Raw genomic sequence first — 27,785 nt, 5'->3', positions numbered from 1 at the left:
AAAGCAAATGAATCTAATGGTCCTGGAGTCCTTCATTTTGCACTTTCACCTGTTAATCTTAATTGTTTCCATGAAGATAGCAACAGGTCTAAAGATCCTAATCAGTGTCGATGCCAGTTTGTTCCGTAACAGCAGGAGGCTGACCTGCAAATGGCTGCAGGGAGCGCAGCCTGTGGTAAAGCTTTAATCAGTTAAGAGGATTGATCTGTGAGGTTACATACCTTTGTGAAGGGATTTTCTCTTTCACCATCATATTAGTGCTCTCGGGTCATTACAACAGGACTCACACATACATACAAGTTCATGAAATCTACATTTTAGCATCATGTTAAAAAGATAGATTTTTGTAGAAGAAACATCTCAAATAGTTTCATGAAATCTGGACATGTGGATTTTTGCTGGTTTGCACAACAGCAACAAAACGGCACAATATCTTCATTAACATGTTAATAGAATTTTAAAAAGAAGCACTGATTATAGTGTATGCCATTTATGGGACATGAAAGGGGACTGGCTGAGTGACTAACAAATGCAAGCAAGCTCTGGTCTCTGTCTTACTTGAGGAATCCTCGAGGCAAGCCTGAAGCGGAAGAGCAGCACGTTTTGCAGAGGGCTCAGTTTCCACTATTACTTTTTGCTTAACTTGATGTTCACATTTATGTAACAAGCACTTGAAAGCAACACAGAAGCCTTGTTTTCTATTTATAACTGTTAGTGTCATTGTCAGTGTGAACCAGGACCAGGATGTGCTGGTCGTTGAACTGTGCAGAAAGCGTAACCTTTCACGTTCTTAAAAAAACCTTTTTCTTTGCCTTTTTCGTTCATGATTATTTAAACAACCACAAATGCTGCAGGTCGCCACCCGTGTGACCTCTTATGGACTCTTACAATGTGTTGCAAATGGGAAATTGTTAAAAATAGCTATACTGTATACTGTTTGTGGTTGCAATTCTTAGAAAAGATATGGCAGCCACACCTTTTATTTCATTGTCTACAATAGACAAACAATTTATTTAATTTTTTTCCTTCAGTCCTAAAATGATTTTTTTTCTTTGTCGTGTTTGCTCACTAAAAGTGCCAGTACTACCCAGCAACTCCTGTGTCAGCACTTCTTTCTCTTGGCTGGTTACCAGATTAATCAGACAGACCACATTCTTGCCAGCAATGACATGTCTCCTTGGCTAAAAACCCTGTCGTTCACACCCCCCCCAGTCTGTGCCAGTCTGCCCAAGTCTGTCTGACAGGTTGGTAATTATACTTCACTTTATTGTCTTTCCATGTTCTCATGGTATGCTTCTGCCTAGAGAGAGGGCCTAACGCCGTGCTGTAGTAGACAAAGCTATCGAATCTGTGTGGCCACATTTTTTTGGGAGAGAGAGGATGGAGTTATCTGCAAGTACCCACGCCCAAGCCAAAGACAGAGAATTCAGACCAAAGACAGAGATGAATGTCCTTGTTACAGCTACTGTATGATTTCTGATGTGTTTCTGTTGGTCCAATAAAAGTGTCATGATCCTGGGTCCTTTTGACCCAGCGTTTTGTGTTTTCTCTTCGCGATTTTGGTTCTGTTCTCTAATTGGTGTTTACCCTGTTCCCCCCCGTGTGTTCCTGTTTTATTGTGAAGGTCTGCGTCTTATGTGAGTGTTTTCAGTTTGCCTCCCTGGTCTCGTCATGTTAATCACTCCCAGCTGTGTCTCCCACCTGTGTGTAATCTCCCTGTGTTCTCTGAGTGTATTTAAGTTGTATTTTCTGTCTTGGTAATCGCTGGTTCGTCTGTGTTGTTTCCCCTCGGTCTCCCTGCGTCTCCCCGTATGTATTTCTCCGGACCTCCCTGCATCCTCATTCTGGTTTGTCTTATTAGTTTACCCAGTTTAGGTTTCCGGTTTCATGTTTTGTCGCCACCGCTGTTTGTACTCACACCCCTGTAAATAAACACTCATCTGCACCAGAGCTGCCGCATTTTGGGTCCTATTTCATATTCCACACGGCTTGCCCCGGCAAACCGTGACAAAAAGATGATTCAAGCAGGGTGCCAATGCAAATATATGACTTACCACGTAAGAACAGCAATGACTGTAAAGTGGAATTCATGGTAGTGAATTTGTGTGCATTTCTGTGGGTATTTGGCTACACAAAATGAAGGATTATGGGGAAATGCATAGCCTGATGAATGTGAATTCTGAAAGTTGAATGCTGATTGGTTAAAAAATGAACTGGAACACTGACTAACACAAAAAAAGCATCAAAGACAAAAAAGCAGGAAATGAAATGCTGTCCTGCCTGTTCTGAAAGTGCTTTTTTAACTTCTTTAACAGGATATGAGTTTAATATAAGTTTGTGTGGGGATGTATAGTGTATAGTGCTTTCTCTGTAAAGGTCAGTGTGTAGGTATAATACACTTTGCATTAGACATGATGGTGAGGACTTAGATGTTGTTGGTAAAGTAGACTGCTTACAGCTTTTAGCTCTGTTTCCAGCTAAATCGACAAACTGGACATTCTGTAAGAACGAGGATGCTTGTCTACAAGCAAAGAGCAGCGCACAGACATGGTGTGCTCACATCAGTCTCTGTTGTCTCTCATCATTCGCTCCCTCAGGCCCTCATTAGTACTCCTGAGGATATGTTTGCTTAACACTCTGGTAAATGGTCTCGTTACACTGCGTAATCTGCTGGTGTTATTGTTAAATAACAGATGCAGCCAAAATCCCACTTGTACCTCATGTATGTTCAAGTATTGTGGACGTGTTGGGCTAAAGAAATGTGTTGTAATGGTCTTCCTATTCATTTAAAATATTTTCTTTGCTTTTGCTTTATGCAAACAGTTTCCTGCAAAATATGTTAATTAACATGACGTTTTGTTAGAGCAGACATGAAAAAGATGCTCAAAGATGGTGAAAAAAGGGCCAGTTCCTCATTTCTTTTCTGTGCATAGTAATGAAGTCTGTCTCTAGGTCACAGACTCTCACACTCTCCTCCCACACAAGCATTATAGCAAGGTAATAGTTGTTTGCAAGAGCAGAGAAGCAGAGCTGTGCTAAAGAAGTCTCAGGCCTTCACATAAACCTAAAGACAGGCTGTCATTGGCCTTTTGATGAAAGACTGAATCTCAACGCATCACCCGAAGCAATTTGCATGTGTACCTCAAAGTGTAGAAAGTGATGATCGTTCCCTTCTTGGAATTTTCGTCTGTGTCTGTTTCAGCTTTCTACACAAAACGCTGCTGCCACCTTACATCACATACCTTTGTTGCCTTCCTCTCCTCTGCACAGCCTACAGAATTCAGCTGCTCATGCATGATTAAGGCCAGTTATGCAATGAAACAAAGATGGATGGATTTCGTGCACTTGGTTGGGGTTTTTACCTTTCTGTGTGGAGTTTGCATGTTGTCCTTGTGCCTGAGTGGGTTTTCTTTAGATTTCAGCTTCCCACACATTAAACGCATCCATGTTAGCTAACTTGCAATTATCAATTACAATCTAAAATTGATCTAAAATTGCTTAGCAGTGGCCATGTGCTTCTCTGTGCTATAAAGAAATGTGCAGGACGTGCCCCACTATGCCCAATGTCAGAAGGGATATCCTCTGACCCCCAACTGGATTAAAAAAAACAACAAAAAAACCCCAAAATCATTGTACTGATGGCAAAAAAAAATAAAATATTGGATTTGGATTACTTAATAAAATCCTATCCTAGAACAAATGTGATGTTACCTCTGTCTGATAACTAAAGTTTACATAACAGTACTTCCCACCAGAAAATACAATGATGTTGCCCGGGTTGCCTTTTTCATTGCTATCATTACTATCATTTTTATACAACAATTGTTATTATTGTTATTTTACACAGATTATACCAACAAGATTTAAATGTTAACAAGGAGCATTTTGAGAGCACAAACCTGCTCACTGTCTGGGCAGTGTTTACTTTTAAGCCAATAGTATTGTAATTTTTATGTATTCATTTTGCTTTCTTTATTGTTTTTAAAGCAGTTTGCCATGTAGGAGTAAGTGATGAATAATTACTGATTTGTAGGTAACTGGATATAACTATCTTGGTCTTATTCTATAGTATTATCCTACAGCAGGTTTCTAACTAACCAGGTAGCTTGTATTATCCTGACAATACTTTCTTTAAAAATATAACACATAAACTCCTTGCTGGAGGTAATTAGTAGCTTTAATAGCTTTCTATTCGTTTACTAATTTATTTAACCCTTGGGGAGAACCAGACTAGCTGTGTTCCTCTGCATCTCTGCTTAGCTAAGCTATCAAACTGCTGGCATGAGCCTCACACTATAACCACAATGATTTGAGTGATACTGATCTTCTTATCTAACGCTAGAAAAAATATTTTTTTAAAAAGACTTGATGCCCTTGGAAAGGCAGGATTTCCTTATTTATTAATTTTTTTCTATAAAACCACCTGAGCTTCTTTGCAGGTACGCAAAACCTCACAATTTAAATGTGGACAAATAGAGAGAAAGTATTTATAATGTGTCTGCATTGCCTGAGGGTCTGTGGATGGATTTACCACGGATGATGGAATCAGTCCTCACTTGCCACTTCAGCATTTGATTTGTCTGTGGCACTTGATTTATCCACAAAGTCACCCATTCATTAGCAGCTATATATAGAACACATCCAGGCATGCATGACTGCATACCGCACATTCACATAGCAAAAGCCTCTCTATTGATCTGTCCGTCATTACCGGGGCATTTACGTCAGTGGAGGTTCGCTCATTTCAACAGAAAGAGAAATGGTTCTGGTGAATAGAGGGGAGCACTGCAGGGTAGGCAGGGCACTCGCTGTCGTCTGGCATTATGTAACTACTGGACTATCCTATAGCCCATCTAACCCAAATCTACTGCAAACTCATATGAGCTTTTAAATGGATTTTTGGGTGAAGTCTGCACTGCCTGATGGCCTCATGTAATCCTCCCTGATAAGAATAAGGCAGACAAGGGTCCAACAGAAGAACCCTAATCCTTTTTCACTTGTATTTCTTTAATTATGCAATATATTCCTCAGCAGTGCAGAGGAACAGAGATGAACTGAACTGCAATGACCTATCCACTGAAAAACCTTGCACCAAGCTTTCAGCCCACACTAGGGTGTACTGTGGAGCATGTAGTGCAGCTAAGAAAATATATACGCATGTAAAGCACACTCTCAAGGCTCTAAATTACCCAATGAGCACACACCTCAGTTGGTCCAAGAGCTGTGGCATTCCATGGTACAGGATTACATGTTATTGCAAAACAAACCCGAGTTCAGTGTCCTCTGATAGAGAGGGATGAAGTGCAATCGACCTGAAACAACAGCAAGGTGTTTTTCCACCTTCCGGTCACATCGTGCCATAGTAGAGCAAGTTAATAATTGATGATTTACACAGGCCAATCAATCAGATGTCACAGACGTGCCTGTTGTGGCTAATCCTTACCCTTTCAAGCCTGTGTTTACGGTCACTGGAGAACAAGCTCATATTGACTTTCAAACCCCAGCATATCCTTGGAGGATTTGTCTCAGACAAGGACCCCTAAGCATTTTCTTGCAGCACTGGGCCTGTGATGTCATCCCAGCGATGCGATTGGCCAATCCCAGCAGAGGAATGTGAAACCCTTTTATCCAATAATTTGTATTCGAAGGTGGGATGATGCCAGTGACAGCCTAGCTAGGTGAGGCCAAGATTGGCCAGATGGGCTTCCCATTAACCCTGCCCCCCCCCAATGCTACATCGATCCGCAGATCCGCAGTGACAGACACACAGAGCCAAAGCAGGGGGGCTCAGAAAGCGGGGCGGTAAGAGCAGCTGCAGCGTTATTCACTGACAGCGAGGTGTGATTATATGCTAGTAATCTCAACGCTTTGGTTGGCTTCATAGCCCAGTATTGCTTCTCAACAACACACCAGCCACTCTGCCATGCCCCTGAATTTTGAGATATTATAAGAGAGGGTTTAGTTGATGGGAAAGCTGAAGTGAGATTCAGGCTCATCTGGGATCAGTCTTTAAAGAATGCTGGTGTGACAGAGGAAGCCAATTAATCCCATGCCCATCGCTGCTGTGACCCCGATGTGTGATAAGAAGCTTGATGCTGCGGCTGCCGAGGATTTGAGAGAGCTGCTAAAGTCAGACAATGGAAATGTGTGTGTGATGGAAAGTCAGAGAGGAAAGATGAGGATGATCTTATGTAATTATTCAAAATTAAGTCTTCTAACTGCACCATAACCCCTTTGGGCATAAATAAGCATAAACACATTTTAGACAAGACAAGACAAGACAAGACAAGACAAGACAAGATAGACGAGTTTAGAAAATCATCTGATTCAGCTTGTAAACGTGAAAAAATCACACTGAAGGAGATGAATGCAGAAGTTCGAGACAGGAGAGAGTTACTGATGGCACAGGATGTCCTTGGTCTTATTTTAAACCCAAATATTATGAGTAATAAGACCTTGTAGACAGTAAAAAGACAGTGACGGGACAAAGGTGTGTGGTTGTATCATTATCACACATCGAGATGTCTGATATTAAACGCAGCTTTTTCATTTGCAGGTGTGTCATACTTCATATGGTTATCATAGTCCAGCTCTCCCTCAGTCTTCTGTGGACAGCATGCTCTTATCTCGGCTTTATGATCTCCTTCAGGATTTGTTCTGGCACTGCTGTGGCGTAAAACATGGTCAGCATCTGACTTTGACCTTGTTTGCTAATCTTTACGCTTTTATTGCCATGAAAAGAAAAAAAAACAAACTTTCCACTCAAGTGTCATCAAACATTTAGCAACTTACCTTGAAATGAACCTCGTCTCAGGTTTATGGTGTACTCAGAATCCCGGCTCATTTAGAGGAATTATTTTAATCTATTAATAATCAACATGCTCTTGCTCAATACAGCGGTTACTCTTTTATTTGCTTTTGATTACTATTATGCAATAATATCCTGCCATACGGCTTCAGATGTTTGGACAGTGACTTTTAATAATCTGTCTCACCTGAACCTGTTGAATACATTCAAACACATAAGCAGTGAATGCTTTCTGCATTAGTGCTGTTAAGAAACTTCCAGATTCCAGGGCCTCTGATCCTCTTACATCACCGCCAAACACCCAGTTTTATCTCTGACCCCATAACAAACAAATCCAATCACATCAAGCACACAGAACACACAATACGCACAGTGTACCTGCCAGATCACTTAATCATTTCACTTCAGAGTATCCCAAGAATGTACTATTTGTCATTTCTCTGGCGGGCGAGGAGCAGACAAAACAGGTTATATCACATCAGAGAACGGACGGCTCATACCCCCAGCAATCCTGCGTGTGAGGATTCTCCACTCACAGATGGTGAGAGAAAAAGAAAAGGAAAGGCAGATAGTCTTTTCCTCTCCTCGCATTTCATCGCACTTTTTGCTTCCAAAAATACAGCACTGAAAAGATGCTGATAAAAAAAACAAAACGATTACACATTTATGATCTGCAGACACGCAGTTCTAGTTTCTGACTTATTTAAAATCTATCTTTTGTGGAAAGCAGAGATTTCATTCTGACACACTTTTTGTTCATGCGGTTGATACGATGAATGAAATTTGTGTTAATTTAAAAATCACTAGAGATATCATTCTGCAATCTTTTAATTTCAAAGCTGATTTGATACTGAAGACACGCTTCACATGGTGTGGTCTCATCTTAGAATTGAACCACGAAATAAAAAGAACAGCCTGATTTTCATGCTAGTGGTGGTGGCACTATTGTGTCTTGCGTAATCGTACTGTCACATCCCACTAACAATCTCCGGCTGGAGTAAATCGTTTGAACAGCTGGATGAGAACTCATCTGTCCTTGACATGAACTTAAGTGTCGTTAAATATGCTCCTTTAATCCAGACTGAAGACAGACCGACAGTTCACAAACACTTGGATTTTCTAGCGTCAGTGGATTATTATTTTTATTGTTCAGTTTTATATAAACATACTTTTTTTATTGTGCCCTCATGTGGTTTTAAGTTGAAGTTTTTTCCTTTTAAATTCAAAAAAGTGCATTTGTTGACTTGTTCTGTGTTGTTTTGTTTTTTTACAGCACCCCAAAACTACCTGTATGCATGAAATGTGCTTTTTCAATACAGCTGGCTGCTTTACCTTTGAGCAGCAGTGCAGCAGTGAAGTTCAGTTCAATTTAAACACAACAAGCTTTGGAAATAAAGTGATCATACACGAAAGGAAAAAAAAAGGTTTTAAAACACAGAACTACCTGTTCTGTCAAGATATGCAAGTCATGCCATTGCATAAACACATTTGCCGCTTGCACTGGAGACACAATGACAAACACTTCACAGCCTCTTTCACAACACTGTGAAATACCAGACTATCGCAGCATTAGACAGTGTATGGATTATATAGCTGCTGTACACGTCCTGTGGTCATATGGTCATTTACAAGGGTGCGGGAGTTGAAACTCCTTTGTGAGCCGTTCTGCACCTTAGTTTGAGCTCCGGTGAGGCAGACTGTTATATAACAGAGGACACTGTAGTGAAAAGCATCAGAGATTAGTGCTGGTCAGTCTACCGAGAGCAGGACTTATTGCTTCTGTAAGCTGCGCTATGTAACGGTTTTTCACTGCACTCAGGCAGGGTAATCAGTGATTAATTAATCAATGCTGTTTATCAAGTGAGCGCAGCATTGCTCGCGCAGGCAATGCTCATGGCAGCGCACAAGTTTGCAGCATAAGCACTACACTCCATTGATTAATTCCTCGCAAACAAGTGACGATTTAGAAAGCAAAATATAGGCAAACAACCCCTAACCCACAGCTTGACCTCATGCTCTCACATGCATATTTTGATAACATACAGCTGGTCCAGACTCTGCAACGGTCTGGTTTGGATATCAAACAAATGTGCATGCACGTATTTCCTTACAGTCCAAACATACCAGCCTGTCAAGACACCAGGACGTGCTGCACGACAAGTAGACAGGACAGAGGAAGGAGCACCGCCAAAAAGTAGCAGACCTGGGGAGATGCTGTGATTAGGCAGAGAACAGACACAGGTTTCAGGGAAGGCAAAACCAGATTTGTGGGGCAAGAGAAAAACTGGAAATGATTTTTCCTGTAGAATCAGCAGAGACTGATGTCTGGCATTTGTAAATTCACAAGTTCACGAACACCCTTACTGAAACAGACAATGAAAGAGAGCAATAAACCCAGAGGACATCCAAGGATGCACCACATGCCCACACATAAAAGGGTCTCTTTGTGCAGATGTATCTAGTCTGGTTGTCTGCAAACAATGACTTGATAGTCAAGGTTTGAAATGTGTGACCAAAAACTGTTTTCTCCCATTTAAGCAAATTGATTTTTTTTTTTAAGAAAAAAAAAGACAAATAACTCCTGAGTGTCTTGCCTAGAAGCAACAGTTTATTTCAGGACAGGCTACAGATAATTAACTCTTTTTCTTTTTACAAAATACAAGTGAGCAGGTCTGAAAATAACAGGGATTTTTTTTAAGAATGAGAAAAGAGTAAGAAAAGTGGCAGAGAGAGAGAGACAGAGAAAGGTGGATTCGGTGTGTCTGACACACTGCTCTGTCTAAGGCCAAGCCATACACAGTGCAGTCTCCTCCCCTCTCCGGCTTGGCCTATATTAACTTTCCATGGAGCTCCACCTCACAACCAGAGGCACATGGAGTAGGATAACACACCGCCAAGGCTCTGAGAATACATTCACACACATATAAACGGACGGTGGAGTGCACTGGGTCTTTCAAGCTTTCTGCCTTTCGGACTAGGAGTGACGGACATAAAACATACTCTTCTGAATGGACTATTGACTCAGGCACCATGTTGCTCCATTCGTCACTGGAGAATTTCAGCCATGGTAAGAGATCAGAAGATTTTTTCTTTCATAAAGGAATGAGCAAGCTTGAGAGTGACAAGAGCTGAGGACATTTTAGTTTTTGTGCAGACTTTGTATAAATGAAGAACAGGTTCAACATAATAAAACAGGGGATGCATGCAGGAGGATAGCAATGTCCAGAAATGGAGCTGAGATAAACTCAGATACTCTTTAAAGGTGAAAGTGTGTGTTTTAGTAAGAGACTCTTACCACTGTTGCAAGCAGGTTGACAGCATGTGCACACACTCATTTTCCATACATGAGACACTCTGTGCGCAGCAAACAACACTGATGGACTGCAATAGTGCTGTGTTTGTGTTGGGCCAATGATTAAAAGACTGGCAGAAACAGAAGTAAATTAAAAACATCTCAGTCGGACGTTTCGGTGTAAGACTTGGAGAAACAGTTCTCTTATATCTCATGATAAAAGAGAGGAAGCCCGGAGCACAGAGTGTAATGACCCTGCGGAGATATATCATTAATAACTGAAATGTAAGTAACAGAAGTCCGGATCTTCTGTCTCCAACGTGATCAAAACGTGAGGGCAGGGTCTCATGAAAGACACAATATGTGACTTTATCTTCTGACCTCCATTCTTGGCTCTATACAACAGAGAAAAGAGCACTCGTGGGGGTGAGGGACAACATATCGCACACAATCAGTGAGTTAAGTGCAAAAGGACTAGATGTCAGTAAAGAGAAGTTCTCTCTTTCTGATTTCTACCTGATCAGCTCAAAGGAAGTGACTTGGAGCAAAGACAGTGAAGCTGCTACCTGAACATTTGCATCACTTTTTACAAGCACACTCAATGCAATTTCTAAAGGCAGTTTCATTCATCTTTTCTAGAAAAGCCGCTTATAAATAATAGATTTACCAAACCAACAAATAATAAATAAATAAATACACCTCAGCTAGGTCTTTATGCTTTTAAAATATAGCTGATAAAAGTACGTAATTACATAGCTCTACGTCTTTGGGAGCATTAATGGACGGGGTAACATATAGCCCAATCGTAATCTGATGTTCAGAGCAGCGGTGAACTATATCATGTCTTTTCCCAACATTTCTCTCTCTCAGTCGCATCACGTTCCGGCAGCATGTAGTTTCTCTCTCCATCGCAGAGCCCACCCCGGCCCGTAAGAGCCAGCCGCATTGTCGGACACATGGGCACTCACATGGTCTGCATGCGGATGCTGATGTAGACTTCTGCGGCTATGATGCTCCTTCCTGCACACCCACCCGTTCCCTCTCCATCCCTCCATTCACAGCATCCACAGAGAGGGAGGACCGGGCGCTCCGCGGGACCATCCGTAGAATGAGGGAATCAAATCAGTGCCGTATTTGATTTCTTCACTTCTTTTCCTCGGGATGTGTAATCCTCGCGGAGATCTGATGTGACGTGATGTCGGGCCGCTAAAAGAGAAACACCCTGTCGGTGCCAAAGGGAGTAAATCCGCATGGCGCATGTGAGTGACCTGTCCGGGTTTTTTTTTTTTAAAGTCACTGACAAGACCACTACTGCGCGTCACTAAAAATAAATAAATAAAATGAAACAAAAAGCTAGAAAACAGCTTCGTTTTGCAAAGAAAAGACAAATAATACCATTCGTACTATTGATGCTGCCTTGAGTAAAATTTAACAATGGTTGGAAAATAGAGGGATGACGCTTTCTCAACAGAAATTCTGAGAGGCAATAAATAGGCAATGATTTTCTATTTGGAGGACAACTCAAATTTTAAATGTAAAATACTAAAGAGCAAAGTGTAAGCAAATGATGCACTGAGGTGTTTCAACTAAAATGAACAGCTGTATCTGCTCTGCAGGTTATAATGCAGTATTTCCACCCCCCAGATTTCCAGATAGGAGATCAAATAGGCTGGGTAAAGAATGTTCTTCCTGGTCCATTATCTTGTGGCATCCTCATTTTACGTTGCATAATAGAGCAAGTGACAAAAAACAAAACAAAACAAAAAACTCTTTCTAGAGGTTTGTTACTTCTGGGGGTTGGTCTATTATAAAATGGCCTGCAGTTACGGCTGGTTGAACTTTGCATGCATCAAGAGGTGATAATGAGGTAAGTGATGGTGAGGTTGCCTGTGGTACAGTGCTGCTATCACTTGGACTATAAACACAAACACTGAGTTGGAATGAACTCCAACTTCAAATGTTTTGAATGATTCCTGCTGTATTCAAGTACTGCTCGAAGCATACAGCTCCACCTATAAATATAGATACAGATATATCTGACTGTCAAAGTTCTGGGCTGGAAACAATAGATTATTTTTTGTGTTTTTATTTTTATTTCTTTTTAACCAATTCAATCACCAGTTGCTGACATTTCAGCTGCTTACCAACTTAATTGTTCATTACACTGCTAAAATATCAATACATGTATTATGAGTAATATGACACAGTTGTGTTTCTGTGATAATAAAAATGATCAGAAACATGAGGTGATTAATTCATGATTTTTAGAAATAATGCAAATGATCTAAGTTAAACTTCATTATTTATGAAGCAGTGCCAACTCACTGCATGTTCTTGTCTGAATAATGAACCCAGTGAACCCAGAGTGGGGTTAGGGTATTAGAACTAGAGATAATTACAGTACTCTATCAATGTAATAGTGGGTTGATAATAATTTTAAAAATAAATCAGGAATATTTATTTGTAAATAACTGCTAGTATGCAACTAAAAGCTGGGGAAAACAACAAATAAGTAAAAATAAATTGTTTGTTGAAGACTCGTAGTCGTAGTAGACATCTTTCCGACAGTCAGTGAAGGTGGCCTTGTGACGTCGCTGCTGCCTTTCTCTACCTAGCCTAAATGGCGATTGCAACAGATCCGCATAGCACCGGGAGCGGATCGCAGTCAAACCTCGTCTGGGTTTGATTAAAACTATAGCCCGCCTAATGCAACAAACAAGGACCGTGAGTAACATGTTATATATAGATTCTGATTATTATGTACATGTTATGTTGGATTCGCTGTTATTCGAGCCGTTTAATCGACGTCGGCTTTGTGCTGCTTAGCGCTAGGAAAGCTGTACCACGTAGTCAGAAGCCTCCGCCAACAACGACCCCTTTGTTCGCGCTGTCGGCACATTTCTCGCTGGCTTGATGTTTTTTTTAAGTATATAAAATGAGTGATGTAGTGAGATATGTTTTCTACATATAATTTAGCTCATGTTAACGTCAAAGGGTGGTCGTGGTTATGTTCTAAATTAGATCAACGGCGGTCTCTCGCTTGCTTGCCGTTACTCTGCCATTCTTCGCTTTTTTTTTCTCTCCCCCGCGAGCTAGTCAACAGAGACCGGGCGAGGGCCAAAAGTAGGCGCTGTGAACACGGTTATTCGTCTTTAATGTGTAGTATTCGTGTACTCTCGTGGATACTGATCTTCGTGAAGCTTCTAAATGTTATCTCTTTAATTTTAACGATACCTAGAAAACCGGACTAGCAGGCGCGTCACTGGAGCGGGGGAGGGGTTAGCTTCTCGTAATGTCACCGCGTTCAAAAGCCGGCCGAGCGAGGCAGCTTGTTGCTTAATGGAAATCCCTAACACATGTCAGCCTTACAGAGTGAGACATCTTCATAGAAGACGGAAACAATGTGTCAAATGATGGGCTCAAACCCAGTTTGCTCTGGCACAATACATGTGTTCTCACACTTATTTTTTGTTTTGTTTTTCTTTGTCTTTCAGGTTATATCCAAGTAAAATGGAGGATAGTTTTGATTGCGACTGTGGCGAGCTAGAGCCACCAGATCATTGAGGCTGAGGAATTACTTTAGAGACTTAAAGGCCAGACTCATTTCAATTTTTATAGACGACGTGAATTGACAGGAAAACTACACAGACAGATCTATACATATATTTACAAAGGAAAAAAAGAAAGAAAGAAAGAAAGAAAAGAATTAGCAGTGCGTTTACTCACATGAAGCTGCTCAGGACCAGTCATACACTGAATGTATTTGCACTGTGAGGATGCAATTACGTGCTTTTATAGTTTAAGATCGTGCCAGTGCGCTTTAATTTGCCTCAAAGACCATTCCATTTGCCGTCTACAAACACTAGTTTACTTAGAGCTGTTCATTTAAATATATCCACACATTCAGGATTGGAGGATGAATTCAACTTTAAAATTTTCTCTCCTTACTCAAAATGGAAGGAAACTTTGACTACACATTAAAACCTTGCATCTGACAGTGACAGCTAGAGGGGGTGACTTGGTAGTCGTCTGTACAGGGGTCAGCGGAACCTCTGAAGCAAGGGGGGGCGGGGATTCCTCTGTTAAGTGTGAAAATTGGGCTTGAAACGGGCCAGAGGATTAACATTAGAGATAGCAGAAGCTTGGTGTAGAAGCCCACAAAAACAAAAAGTCATGGCAGAGAAGTTTGAGTCATTGATGAACATCCACGGCTTTGACCTGGGTTCTCGCTACATGGACTTGAAGCCTCTGGGCTATGGAGGGAATGGCCTCGTGTTCTCAGCAGTTGACACTGACTGTGACAAGCGTGTAGCCGTGAAGAAAATTATCTTGACTGACCCCCAGAGCGTCAAGCACGCCCTCCGGGAAATCAAGATTATCAGACGCCTCGACCATGACAACATTGTCAAGGTATGTTGGGAGGTTCAAAGTTTAAAAAAAAAAGAAAACGTTGCTATCTTTTTTTTATCTGGCTGTGACAGAAAATGAAAAGACTTCATGATCAACACATACCCTCCTTTTTATGGAACTAGGTGTTTGAGACGTTGGGCCCCAGCGGTCGCAGGCTAACAGAGGATGTGGTGTCTCTTACGGAGGTCAACTCGGTCTACATTGTGCAAGAGTACATGGAGACTGATTTGTGTCAGCTACTGGAGAGGGGCCTTCTCTCAGAGGATCACGCCCGGCTCTTCATGTACCAGCTCCTCAGGGGCCTTAAATACATCCACTCTGCCAATGTGCTGCACCGTGACCTCAAGCCTGCCAACCTGTTTGTCAACACGGAGGACCTGGTACTTAAAATCGGGGACTTTGGACTGGCACGCATTATGGACCCTCACTACTCTCACAAGGTAAGACCAATTGCAGAGTTTTGCTGGTCTGCTGTGGTTTATGATGGGTGGTTATAATGCAGCACAGGCTACAGCGCAAAGCAGAACAAATATAGCAGCGCTGGTGAACTCTTTGCCCATATACGAGTGCTCTGCTGCTCTGACACGAGATGTTTATTGCCCAGTAATGTGGTACTCCCCAGGGTGACGCAGTTTTTTGAGCAGGAAGTGAGCTAGAAAGGATGTGGTTCCTTGAGGTAAGGCCTCGCCTTCCCTTCTCATAAGTGAGGGTTGAAAACAAAGCCGTGGGAAACATTTTTTTCCATTATGTAAAAGTATAGACGATAAGAATTGGAGATTAGTTTGTGATAATGTGGCTTAATTAAGACGTGCTACAATAGGATCTCCAGCGGAGGGTGTGTGTGTGTGTGTGTGGGGGGGTGGGGGGGGGGGGGGTGTAATGTTTTCACAATGACACAAAACCGGAAGAGTTCAACGTTGCGCCTCCATCAGCTTTTAGAGAAAACTGACGAAGGCTTGAGGCTGCAAAAATTTGTTGTGGACATCCTGCTCTTAAAAAATAAAAATTGAGGATTTGTTACATCTGAAAGGAGGATGCTTTGCATGAGTTCTCTTTGCATGAGGTCATTGCTCCAATAAGCAAATTCTCATGCATGAGACTTTTAGAAGTGAAGACATTTGTGTCCCTTGCTGTTTTCTTTGTTCATGGCTTTTCACTGGTTTCTGAAAGATGCTTACTGTAAACACGTGCTTAGAAAGCCAAATGCTGGCACGCCATCTGTTGAATGCACACATTTTAATGCTTTCTATAAAACCACCTTTGTTCTGTGAAGCAATGTAATTGTAGCATTAAAGAAGCTGTTTCTGTCTTCAGTGTGAGAAGAGTATAGATCAGCCTGTGTAATTGCAGCCACGTGGGAGGCCTGTGTAGCTCTTGTGTGTTGCTGTCACCTTTATAAAGGGATGAGGAAATTCCAGTTGATGGCCATATGGTGGTGTAATGTGAGGAAATCTAGGTTGGGAAGCCTGTCCCTCCCTCTGTGTCTCTGCCCGGATCTTCTTGAGGCGCTAAGGTGGTCAGATGCTTGCATGTGTCTCGGATTAGTCACAGAAGGGAAATGGGGCTCAAGTGATGGGTGATCTCACTGGATGGTACTGTCTCATTCATATCCATTACTCATCCAGGCTCCTGCCACACAATGCATCCCTCGAAATAGACTTACGCACCCTTGTTTACCATAACTGGCTTAATTGCCAGTTAAATACGAAAACTGCGTTTTGGTCATGTAGTCACATTTTCAGCTCTGACTGTTTTCATATGAGTCATGTCTTTTGAGACAGTATGTCACTGCGCACTAGGAAGAGTAAGGTAATAGTTGCTGGGAAGGAATGAGAGCTTCACAGTTTAGTGTCTGTAGCAGGCCAGATGCTTTAGAGAAGTTTTTATTTTTTCCCTCCTTAAGCTGCTTGCCTGGGGTCAGAGCTCAAAGATGTACTGCAGCAGATTACTGCTGTTTTGCTCAAAGATGGAAACGCTATAGTCAGATTGACTAACTGGTTTTCCATGAAGCTCTCCTTACTGTGTTTTTGTTTTGGGTTTTTTCATTGTTTTTGTGATAATAGCTGTACCAAGGGGCAAAGTTAAGCTAGTATCTTTACCAACCACCTTTTTATGGCTCCTAGACTCATTTAAAGTGAGTGTCTAAGAACAAATGAGGCGTGTTTAAAAATGAACTTGGCACCCCCAGATAACACACCAGTGGCACAGCGTGAAGGTGTTAAAAAAACAGTTGGTTTTACTGTTGACCACATGCCACATTCACTGGGGGGCAAATGCTCTTTCACGACCACCCTCTACTTAGAGCATAGGGTCCGAGACGCAGTGCTGGAGTGCAATGTATTTGAATAACATCATTTCTAAAAAAAAAACAGCTCTATTTTTCAAGTGAACTTCAGTTTCTAGTTTAGCTTCGGTAATGTGATCTTGGATTCATGCATCAGTGGTGCATTCACCAGGCGTTTGTTTAATCCTTTCCTCCCACGCTTTTTCTTTCTTATAATGCCTTGGCTAAAAGACATCAACAGCTCATGGTTCCCTTTAGGCTTTTAATAATCCTGCATAGCTTTGTTTTAAGCACAACTACCTGTTTCTGTGGGGAAACAGTTTCTGTCTCTGTGAGCTTTGAGGTCTCGCCTAATAGTGGCTCATACTCAAGAATGACAAAAATTCACGTGTACTCATCCAACTTTTCCAACCCCAGTTCCCCTCCTTTTCCCAGCCAGCCCTTTGTCTCATTGTGGGAGCCTTGCTCAGAGCCTTATTTGAAGCTGATCTAAAGCCTGCGTTCGCTTTCAGTCTTGTCCCAAACTTTAGCTAGAGACTAAGCTGAACCAAAAGTCAGTCAAAGAAGCTTTTAACAGTTTTAAACAAGAATTGCTGAGGCTTTAACAATTTTTACTGTGTGTCTAAGTTAAGCAGTTTGAGTGTGTCAAAAATACATTCTCTAGAAGTGACATCCAGTCTAGTCTTCGCTATTCTTGTGATTTATCACTGAGAGATCGTTTGGCTTGGCAAACCATTTAAAGGTTTGTCTTTTTATGACGCCTAGAAAAAAGTGGCAAACTTGTCAGACATTCGCATAATTTTATGCTGTGGAAACAGTTGTTTGCATGTTGCCTGTCAGACTATTGAATATTGAAAAAGTGTGATCTTGTGCTTGCCTGTGGTTTGGTATAATTTTCAGTAATTTGAGATGCTATAGAGGTGATAGCCGTGACGTTGTTAGGAATGTTATAAAAGACCTTCACAAGGTTTGTTTCTGCCACACATTCATCAAAGTGAACAATTCTAAGCCACAGCTGCAATAAAAAGCATACTTGACCCAGTTATTTAGCTACCACTGGGCCTGTCTGGTGCCAGACTTTACAAGATTCAGAATAAATGCAGCAAAGTTGACTTCAGGCTCAATGAGTTTTAGAGAGCTGGTTTTGATTATTCCACCCTGTACTTTCTTGATTTTAAACAGTAGTTTAATCTTGTTCTGCAGCAAGCAGATGTATCACAAATTATTCAGAGAAGCCAAAGATCCAGATGGAAATTTTTTTTTTTTCTTATTTATTAGGCGCACATCCTCCTCATTTAGTACTTGACAGTTGAACTCGGAAGTGAATCTGTATTGGCAACAAAATTGATTACTTATTTTTCGGTCAACAGCTTTATCCTGGATTGGGAGGTGGGGGAGGATCTTTCTGATTCTCCAGAAGCCACCTTTACTGACATCTGGTTAAACCTGCTTGAGGTTGCTCTGACTAACCACAGCCTGTCACATGGAGAGGCCTAGTTGTGAATCATTAAATGTCAGCCTGAGCTGTTGTAGATCCAGTAGTGAAGTTATTCACCAGCTGCTGCTGGAGGTACTGACATTGTTAATGCTTTAAAGCTTTATGGTGAATGGTCCGCTTGAAAATCTGTAAAAGAATTGAGCTGGAAGGTTCACCTAATGCACTTTATGCACTTAGCTGGTAGGCAAACTTTAATCTGTTCCTTTTAGTTCAGAGTCCATTACGCATTGTCCTTACTCTCTGCAATGACTCTTTCAAGCTAACCTAATTTACATTCTCTGTTAAGCTGGTTGTGTGTGTTTCTCCCCCGTAAACACAATCTCACAGGTCGGCTTTACCAGCTGCTTCTCAGAATGGGTTCTGGTCCCAGTCACTAGGTATGACCTGTCTATGTGCCAGACTATCTCTTAATTCCCCCCACCTCTTTACAATCTTCTCTCGGACAGACAGATTAGCTGGTTACCTGTAGGAAGGAATACATGTCGTGTCATTTATAGGTCCCATCAAAACAAGGGCTTGCAGGCACTTAAGGATAGGATGACATCAAGTATTTGTGGCTAAATTTGGGCAGAAATGGGAGCCTCCCACAGTGGTGAGCAGTCCATTTTGGTCCCACAAACTACCACTCCATGTGGGGGGGAAAAAGAGCGCAGCAAGGGTGTTGTTTTACCACTCCCCCTCCCCCCATTGAGTGTGTAGACACACATACAGAGGTCAGCTTCCTTTATGCTTGGTGCCCTCCTGGCCTTGTGACTAGTCAGGCACTGTTTGAGTGCAGGTTAGTGGCAGTGGGGTATTATCCTGCTCAGACTGCTGACATGGCCTGCTCTCCCCTCTTTTCATTGGTCTCTTCTTTTTTGGGCGGGGGGTCTTTGTATGCTGTGTGGTGTACGTGACCAGCACAGAGTACGGCTGTTAAGGAGATGGCACAGGGCTCTGAATGTTTAGCACAGACTTGCAGGATAGTGTCACATCTCCTGTTACCTGTATTGTGTGGCAAACGTGGAGGTACATGAAACAAGGGTAATCATAGCTTTAGAGCTGGGCGATATGAGATTTTTTCATATCACGATATGTTTTTGTTTTTTTTTCATTTCAGGCGATAACGATATCTATCACGATATAAGCCAAATAACTATATTTGTAAGATTTAAATGTGCCGTTGCTCACAAGTAAAATGTGAAATAATCAGCAGCTTGTTTTTATTTAAATATTTATTTCCCATAATAAGTTCAACAGGGTAGATGTACTTAAGGAACATGAGACTTTTTCAGATAAATAAAGGCAAATATTGCAAACTACACAAAAGGCAGCCGCTAAAGCGTTTAAGTTTCAAAATAGAACAAACAAAACAGACTAAATTGTCAATTCCACTTAGAAACAAAATATTAATTCTAAAAATAAATCTTAGTTTGTTTTACAGAAGAACAGACAAAACTGACTAACTTTTGTCAATATCAAATAAACTGAGAACTAAAAGGAAATTCTCAATCTCTCCTTGTTGTATATCTTAGCTTTTCAAACAGTTTTAACAGTTACTTTAGTCTGACAAAAGCCGAATGACGAATTAGCGCTTCCAGTCAGAGACTGAGGCTACGTCCACACGTACACGGGTATTTTTGAAAACTGAGATTTTCCGTTTTCGTTTTAAAAAATAATCCCGTCCACACATAAAGGCAGAAATGAAGGAAAACGCTGCTATGAACATGCCAAAGCAGCAGGTGGCGCTAGATTCCTAACCGTGCAGAAAGGTTGGCCAATCAGAAGTCTAGAAGCCTCGGTGGGAAAAAGTAAACAAAGCTGGGGCATAGAAGCAGAACCGAGTCGTATGTGTGGACGGACAGTAACTGTGTGTATATGTAAGCATTTAAACAGTGCAGAGAGTAGAATTAACAGTAACAGTATTGTAGAAATTCATTTCACCGAAACAATAACGTGGCGCACAGTGTGACGCATGCACCAGTTTATTGTATTTCCAGACTTGCTTTCGGCACAATTTACAGTGCACGCTACTCTGTTTTTTTGTCAGACTTGAAATAGCCGAAATACCTTCACACTACGGAACTTCTATGGCTCTTCCGTTTGACAATCTCTCCGGCATTGGAACCATCATCTGTTTTCTCTTCGGTCACGCTCGGTTGATTTTTCTAGTCAGCACACTCATTTCCTCCATTACGCGCTGGCTCCATTACCCGCTGGCTGCTTCCCAAACAAACACACGTGCGGCTTGGCACTTGTGCTGTACGTAACAAGTCACGCGACGTGACGCTGCGGCTGTGATTGGTTCGGCTCTGCGCTACTTAATTTGGATTGGCTGACCTTTTATTTATTTTATTTTTTTTTTGAGGACAAGAGCGGCGAGGTCTATCGCGATAGCTTAATTTCTCTATCGAGTAAAAGTTATATCGCGATACATATCGTTATCGTTCTATCGCCCAGCTCTACATAGCTTTTATTGTGAATCACTGCAGACTTATGAGCATCTTACCTCTGAATGAAAACAAACTGAAAGTAACTTGTCACTCATAAAAAAATAATAATAACAATAATAATAATGATAATGCTGCACTATTTCCAGTACTGTAATGTATTTTTTAGAGGGTTACAATTAATGTCTGGTTTCCCACCACGACAGGGCCATCTCTCTGAAGGTCTTGTCACAAAGTGGTACAGATCTCCTCGCCTGCTGCTCTCTCCTAACAACTACACCAAAGCCATCGACATGTGGGCTGCTGGCTGCATCTTTGCTGAGATGCTCACAGGGAAAACCCTGTTTGCAGGTAAATGTTGACTCAGTTTGTTATGTCAGACTCACTCCTCACACCTTGTGTAAAATCAGTCTTTAAGGTGGCTCAAGTGACAGAGTTAAATGTCAAGTATAGGTGTGATGACACATATGCTAATTTTGTTTGTTAAACACATGGTAAACCAGACAGTCTGGTTTGACTTTGCGTATTCAGCCGGTGCAGGGAGAGACTGTTCTTGTTAAAACAGCCTTGAGCTGACCACAAGGCAAATGAAATCTCAATTCCCATGATCTGAAGCAGATCATGGGAATCGAGGCTGCCTCACTCAAGCTCCCTCAGTCATGCAGAAGTTGAGTCATGGGTTCTCTTCTAAAAAAACTCCATAATATTTCTGTTTGCTGTTTCAGGAGCTCACGAACTGGAACAGATGCAGCTGATCCTGGAGTCAATCCCTGTACTACGAGACGAAGACCGCCAGGAGCTCCATAGCGTAATTCCCGTCTTTATCCGCAATGACATGACCAAGCCTCACACACCATTGGCCAAACTGCTGCCTGATGTCAGTCCGCAGGGTAAGTACCACTTTAATTAATCAGAAGTACTTGGAGCCTTATGAAGTGCTTGTGAACCCAGGGTCATGGTCGTGTACTTCATAGATCACATCTCGTATTTCCAGCTTGATAATCTCATTGTCCTTCTCCTTTACAGCCCTTGATTTCCTGGAGAAGATCCTGACCTTTAACCCCATGGATCGTCTGACTGCGGAAGAGGCCCTGGCACACCCCTATATGGCTGACTACTCCTTCCCCCTGGATGAGCCTGTGTCTCTGCACCCCTTTCACATTGAGGATGAGGTAGATGATATCCTGCTCATGGACCAGAGCCACAGCCACACTTGTGACAGGTGTGCCTTCTCACTTATTTCCCTCTCACATATTCTCTTGGGATTAACTTCAGCGGAATTTGTTTTGCTGTGCTTGCTGCAAGTGAGCAGCTCTCACTGTTTGACTAGAGTTTATTTGCAAACTTAGTCTGTATATGACTGTTGCTAATGAAGTCTTTCTATTTCTTTATCCATTAGGTATCATGAGAGCCAGTTCTCAGAAGCTGACTGGCACTTGCACAGCACCCATGACCCAGACGAAGTTCAGGTTGACCCAAGGGCACTCTCCGATGTAACGGACGAAGAGGTCGTCCAGGTGAGTTATTTTTGACAAACGCTTCAAACCTACTATCAAAACTATTTTCACTGCTTTTTCAGAACCTTAAGGGTGATTAATTCTGGGCAAGGAAGCAAGTATTGGATTGATCTTAAAGCGGTATACATCAATAAAAGCCTTAAGGCCGGGTTCCCATTCATAGATTGAGCTTTATTGCTAACATAAATAAACATTATTTCAGAGGCGGCCTTCCTTGAATTTTACATGTATTTTTGTTTGGATAGGCTTAATCCATGTCTGAAAAAAGCTAGGTGCAAGAGAGCTCATTCCTTACTAATATAAATTGGATTTAAATCAGTACTGACTTAAATGATCAGATTCTGAAAGGTAGCTGTTGTCTTTTTCTAGGTGGATCCTCGTAAATATGCTGATGGAGATCGAGAGAAGTTCCTGGACGAGCCGTCCTTCGACTACTCAACCCCATTCCCACTAGAGAGATCTTGGCAGGATGACCACCACGAGAACAAATACTGTGACTTGCAGTGTAGCCACACCTGTAACTACAAGGCTGTGTCGCCCTCCTACCTGGACAACCTCATCTGGAGAGACAGTGAAGTCAACCACTACTACGAACCCAAGCTTATCATCGACCTCTCCAACTGGAAGGAGCAGCAGAGCAAGGAGAAGGCAGACCGCAAGTCCAAGAGCAAATGCGAGAAGAACGGGCTGGTAAAGGCTCAGATCGCATTAAAGGAGGCAGAGAAGAGCCCTGTAGAGAAGGACAAAGTGCAAGAGAAACACCAGACGGAAAAGCCTCAGAGCCAGCAGAACCAAGGCTTTGACTTTGACTCCTTCATTGCCAGCACCATCAAGCTGAGCCTGCAGCCGGAGCCCTGTCAGGAGGTGACCCTGCTCAACGATGTGGGGCTCCTGAATGAGGTGGGCCTCCTGAACGAGCTCAACTTTTCTGTCTCCCAGCTCGAGGCTCCTCGCTCAACCTCTATGTCCAAGTCCATAAGTCAGGAGAAGGAGGAGAAGTGCCTGGTAAATCTCGCCCAGCTAGGTGGCGGAGGGCTGGGAGTGGTCGGCGGGGACTGCGTCTGGCCTGCTCGCCCCTGGGAGAGCTCTGGGGACACGGTCGGAGAGAATGACATTTTGATAGACGAAGCTTGCTGGGACATTGGCAAAGAGGACCACCTCCAGAAGGAAAGCCCTTACACCAGCTACCTGGACCACCTGTTCAGCAGGAGGGAAGAAGCCGTCTCCGAGACTGCCAGCCCGCAGATTGGGTCCCCGGTGGTGAGAGAGCTAGACGAGAGCTTCCTTGACAGAAGCACGGAGATTGTGCTCAATATGCAGCTGGACTCTCTGGCCCTTCCTGGCTTTGACAGCACTGATGAACTGCCTCTAAAATCCATCCAGGCGTCCCTCACCCCCTGCGCTGTCAAATGCTCCCCACAAATTGCCCACAAAACGTACAGCAGCATCTTCAAACATCTTAATTAAGGAAATGTATATCTTCCTCACAGTGCAAAATCTAGGCAGTTTTGTTTTTATGTTGCTTTTTTTTTTTTTAAATAATATGGTATACTGTACTTGAATCATTTCATACCTTTTTTTTGTTATTATTATGTTTGTTTGTTTGTTTTTTTAAAGAGTCGAAAAGGGTGATTTTATTTAAAGAGTTTTGATCATCACTCTGAGCCTTGATCACCAGGCCTTCATGGATTAATGTCTACACCCTCATTGCTATACTGGCATGTCAGTCGCACATTTAAGTACTGTAGATGAAAGAGGAGCGGGAAAGAAGTATCTAGAGGAGGGAGGATGAGGTAGAGAGGATTTAAGAGATGAAGTTTGGCCGTTCTGGGTGTGACATAAAGAAGGAAGGTAGACGCTAACATTGCTGTGGGGTTTTAAAGTGCTCTCAAACAGCCTTTCCTGGGGTGGGGTGTCTTGTTCGTCATGTTTTTTTTGTTTTTCCTTCTTTTTAAAATATTCTTTGACCTTCTGACATTTTTTTTTTCCCTGAAGAAAGCTTCCTTGAAAACCCTTTCATACTGTAAATCTGACACATGATGCCAGCAGCAACCATTATCGTAGGCGTTAATGTAAATGTGTTATCTACCTCAAGGTAACAGCCGCGAGAGACACTCGAAGCCGCACTAGTGCTTTACACACATGACCATCCTCATACCATGAAATGAAGTGGTCGCGTAGATGAAATCTGTCTCACTTTAGCAATTAACATAGTGAGGTGTTTCAGTAATCATTTATTTATTTCTAGCAAAATGTGCGCTATTTATTTTATCAAAATGTGTTATTTCAATGTGATTATTGAAGATTTGAGGAGTTGGGCAGACTTCCATTTTCATTTTTGGCACTATACGGGCGTGCAAGTGTTCTTTTGTTTTAAGGTAGGATGCATATTCATGTGTTATGTTGAAGTCGAGGCTTTCCATTTTCCATCAATACTGTTCTAATGGATATCTTTTTTTTTTCTTTTTTTTAAAAAATGGGTGCGTTTTGTCTTTAGTGGAGAAAAAAATTATTTTATGGTTTAAAGAAGCGCCTAAAAGTCTTAATTTTTTTTTTATCCAAATGTAAAAAAATAAAATAAAATTAAAGTTGCGTGCATGGAGGCAGGAGAAAGGTACAGTTAATGGTGAGTATAATGTACGTCAGTTTTAATTGTACTTTTTTGTTTTTTGTTTGTTAAATTTCTATGTACTTTTTCCAGGCAAGCATGATGAAATTAGGTTAAGGTGTAGCATGTAGAACACTTACGGACTTTTTTTGTAATCATTGGTTCCCCTGTTCTACAAAATATCTCAATAAAAATTATTGGCAGAGAGTTTAGCCTCCTCTTCCTTGTTCTTGATCGGGGATTGGCCCCGTCATAAACCTGGTCCTTGGAGAAGACGTGCCGCCAAATCTACGTGCCACTTTTAAAGTCCAAGTAAGCAGACTGGATTTCACTGGAAGTGCTGGGGACACGGGATTTGAATCACCAGCTAAATGTAGCTCTGGTTGAGACCACCATATTTCAAAGCTGCCAACTTGGTTTCCACCTGCTTCTCATATAAAATGCTACAGAGAAGCGAGCAGGATTACACGACAAGTACTTTTCCATTCTACAGTCCTGTTCTCTAACACCGACGCAGCATAACTACATTTCCAAACTTCCTGTTAGGGAACAACTTCACGAGATGAAATCGGACTGTGGAGAAATAATAGGTTTTTGTAGGGTGTGGTGACATTGTCAAAGTCACTCTGACAGTTCATTTTCACATCAATCGTGCAGGATCGTAGGGTTGTTTGGATTTTTGGGGGGTGGGTGTACTAAAATGTGCAAAGACAAGCTTGTCTGGCTCACATTAAAGGCAGTGATTCTAAGTGAGGTAGAGCCAGTTTTAATCAACCAGTGGGCTGATTGGGATGCTTTGGTTCATATTCTTGGATGGCATGATTTTGTCTTAAAGCCAAATCTTTCTAAACAAGTTAGTACTTGTGCACGAGAATGGGCATTTCTCTTTTAGCATTGGAAAATGTTTTAGTCGCTAAACACGGTTGTCTACAGTTTGTAGTCATCCATTTTCTTAACTGCTTATGATGTCCAGGATCACAGTGGAGCTGAGGCCTATCCCAGCTACATGGCGCAAAAGGCAGGGTACTTCCAGTTTATCGAAGAGCTGAAAACGGAGACGATTCACATCTTAATTAAACTACCTGGAGAGATTCTGTGTAGGCACGGGGACTGGGAGAAACTCCGGACCCCGCCTGGAGATCCTCTTGCTGTGACAGCGCCTCCCAGTTTTTATTCATTTATTCTCTGGCAGTAGAAACGCTTTGTTCTCCAAAACATGGCAGCATTAATCCACTGTGTATGTCATCACATGCAGAACAGTTTATCTAGTTGTCAAAATCTGCCAATGCCACTCCGTGCCAAGTCATGAACGTGAACATTGTAAAAAAACATTTATAGAACTTGAGCGCAACAGTTGGATGAACATATCACAGGGAAACAGCCTGTCTGTGATAGGGGAAGAGGAGTGTGGTGGTGTAGCGAAGGACAGATAACCGACGCGAGGGATGCTGCGTAAACGGCGGTTCTTCCTCCGTTACACTGCAGAGGGACAGCACTGGGTGTGAGGCTGATTGAGTGACAGGCTGTCCCGTGATACCCGGCACTGTTACTGTAATACACTATTGCACACACATAATCCCTGTGGTTTGTTCTCAAAGTGTGTGTTTTTGATGTTCGTGGTCTATATAAGTTATGTGCAGTGCTTGTGTTGCTAGTTTACAGTACTGAGTCACCCTTAGAGGGTAAAAGAGCCCCTCCCAGGTCACAGTACACACCAATGCTCTTTCTCTTTATAAAACTTGAAATCCCCATTTGAACATTTTTAAATGTGATCCACAAAGTGAAGTGAAGCATATAAAGTCTGGTCACGCAGAAGCTGTTTTACCCAGTTAAGCACGTCTCTAACCCAGAGCTCACGAGCCTCTGGCTGACTCTTGGCTAGAATGCGTTTGTTTTGAGTGGCAAGGCTTCTCTTAATATGTTACTGTTTGCCCATTGAGGGCAAACTGCTTTAATACTGCCTTACAGCGTGCACAGTCCTCTGAGCAGGCAAGAGTCTTTATTTTAAAGTAATTTAAAGTAATATTAGAGAGTGAGGGGGGGGGAATCGTGGTACAAAGGTTGGAACTCGTTGTCCCTCAGTAATCAGCTACAGCTGGGCTTGGATTTTTCACCGCAGCTACTTCATGCTGCGAAAAAATTAGGCCAGCTCTGTCTTGTTTTTCTGCCTTCCTAGTAACGACACAAGACGCGGCCACTGTGATTAAACCCTGCTTGAATACTGAGATGAAAGCCAACACCTGATTTGCATCAAGTTCAAGAGTAAGAGGCGTGCCCAACAACCAAATGTAGGCCAAACACTCTGAAGAAAGCACTCTTTCCACCACAACAGCACGTATTCCACATCTTCCCTCTGCAGTATTTTTTTTCTTTTTACTGCAGCTTCATATTTGCCTAGATTTATGTGTCGATCCTCTGTTGTCATTCCCCACCCGAGGTCTTCCTCATGCCCTGGGCCTGTCAGGTGCCACCAGGTTAAAAATAAAATCCAGCAGCACCAGGATAAGCAGCTCAACTCACCATCAATCAGCTGACAGTAGCTTACCACATCGCCTCCTAATTCAAGGTTATGAATGCTATTCTCTTTTCTGGGAAGCCAATTAAAACTCCTAGATGAGGAACTGCTTAAGCTTCCACAGAATTTCCTTCAACGGCGAGCCCTAAAATACCTCGTGTAAAAGCGGTGACCTGCTTGGCACTGGCTGCAGGTTTTGCACTCGGGCTGAACAAACGTGGGGACAAAGCTTCCGGCAGTTATCTGCCACAAATCGAGACTGCTCATTATGGCTGCACGGTGTCAGGATGTGTGTCCATATTCAGACCAGAGCTGTGCTGAGCACCGGTCACTAAAGTTAGAACACAAAGTGCCTTTATAAATATAGACGTCGCCACTTTGAAAGCTTCGACTCTGGCCAAAATTACAGCCTGTCCCGACCACT

At 42.2% G+C, this 27,785-nt stretch overlaps 1 protein-coding gene across 4 annotated transcripts; it reads left to right on the top strand.

Annotated features, from left to right (window-relative positions):
* Positions 1-9,612: 9,612 nt before the first annotated feature.
* mapk6 (mitogen-activated protein kinase 6) lies at positions 9,613-25,072 on the top strand. Of its 4 annotated transcripts, none has more exons than XM_085349406.1 (9): positions 9,613-9,875; positions 11,162-12,824; positions 13,595-14,510; positions 14,633-14,950; positions 20,928-21,072; positions 21,447-21,611; positions 21,748-21,943; positions 22,121-22,238; positions 22,608-25,072. In XM_085349406.1, exons 3-9 carry the CDS (start codon positions 14,274-14,276, stop codon positions 23,703-23,705), a joined length of 2,277 nt encoding a protein of 758 aa, XP_085205532.1. In that variant the 5' UTR covers positions 9,613-9,875; positions 11,162-12,824; positions 13,595-14,273; the 3' UTR covers positions 23,706-25,072. The 4 variants fall into 4 exon arrangements, with proteins under 4 accessions (XP_085205532.1, XP_085205426.1, XP_085205487.1 ...); XM_085349300.1 differs by having other exon boundaries at positions 10,971-12,824; XM_085349361.1 differs by lacking the exon at positions 11,162-12,824.
* Positions 25,073-27,785: the final 2,713 nt, after the last annotated feature.

Source organism: Diplotaxodon limnothrissa, linkage group LG1, assembly GCF_057381915.1.
Source record: "Diplotaxodon limnothrissa isolate DT_005_m linkage group LG1, D_limnothrissa_male_GT1.1, whole genome shotgun sequence".
Taxonomy (NCBI): domain Eukaryota; kingdom Metazoa; phylum Chordata; class Actinopteri; order Cichliformes; family Cichlidae; genus Diplotaxodon; species Diplotaxodon limnothrissa.
The sequence above is the reverse complement of the archived record's forward strand: the minus strand, read 5'-3'. Positions and strand labels throughout refer to the sequence as shown.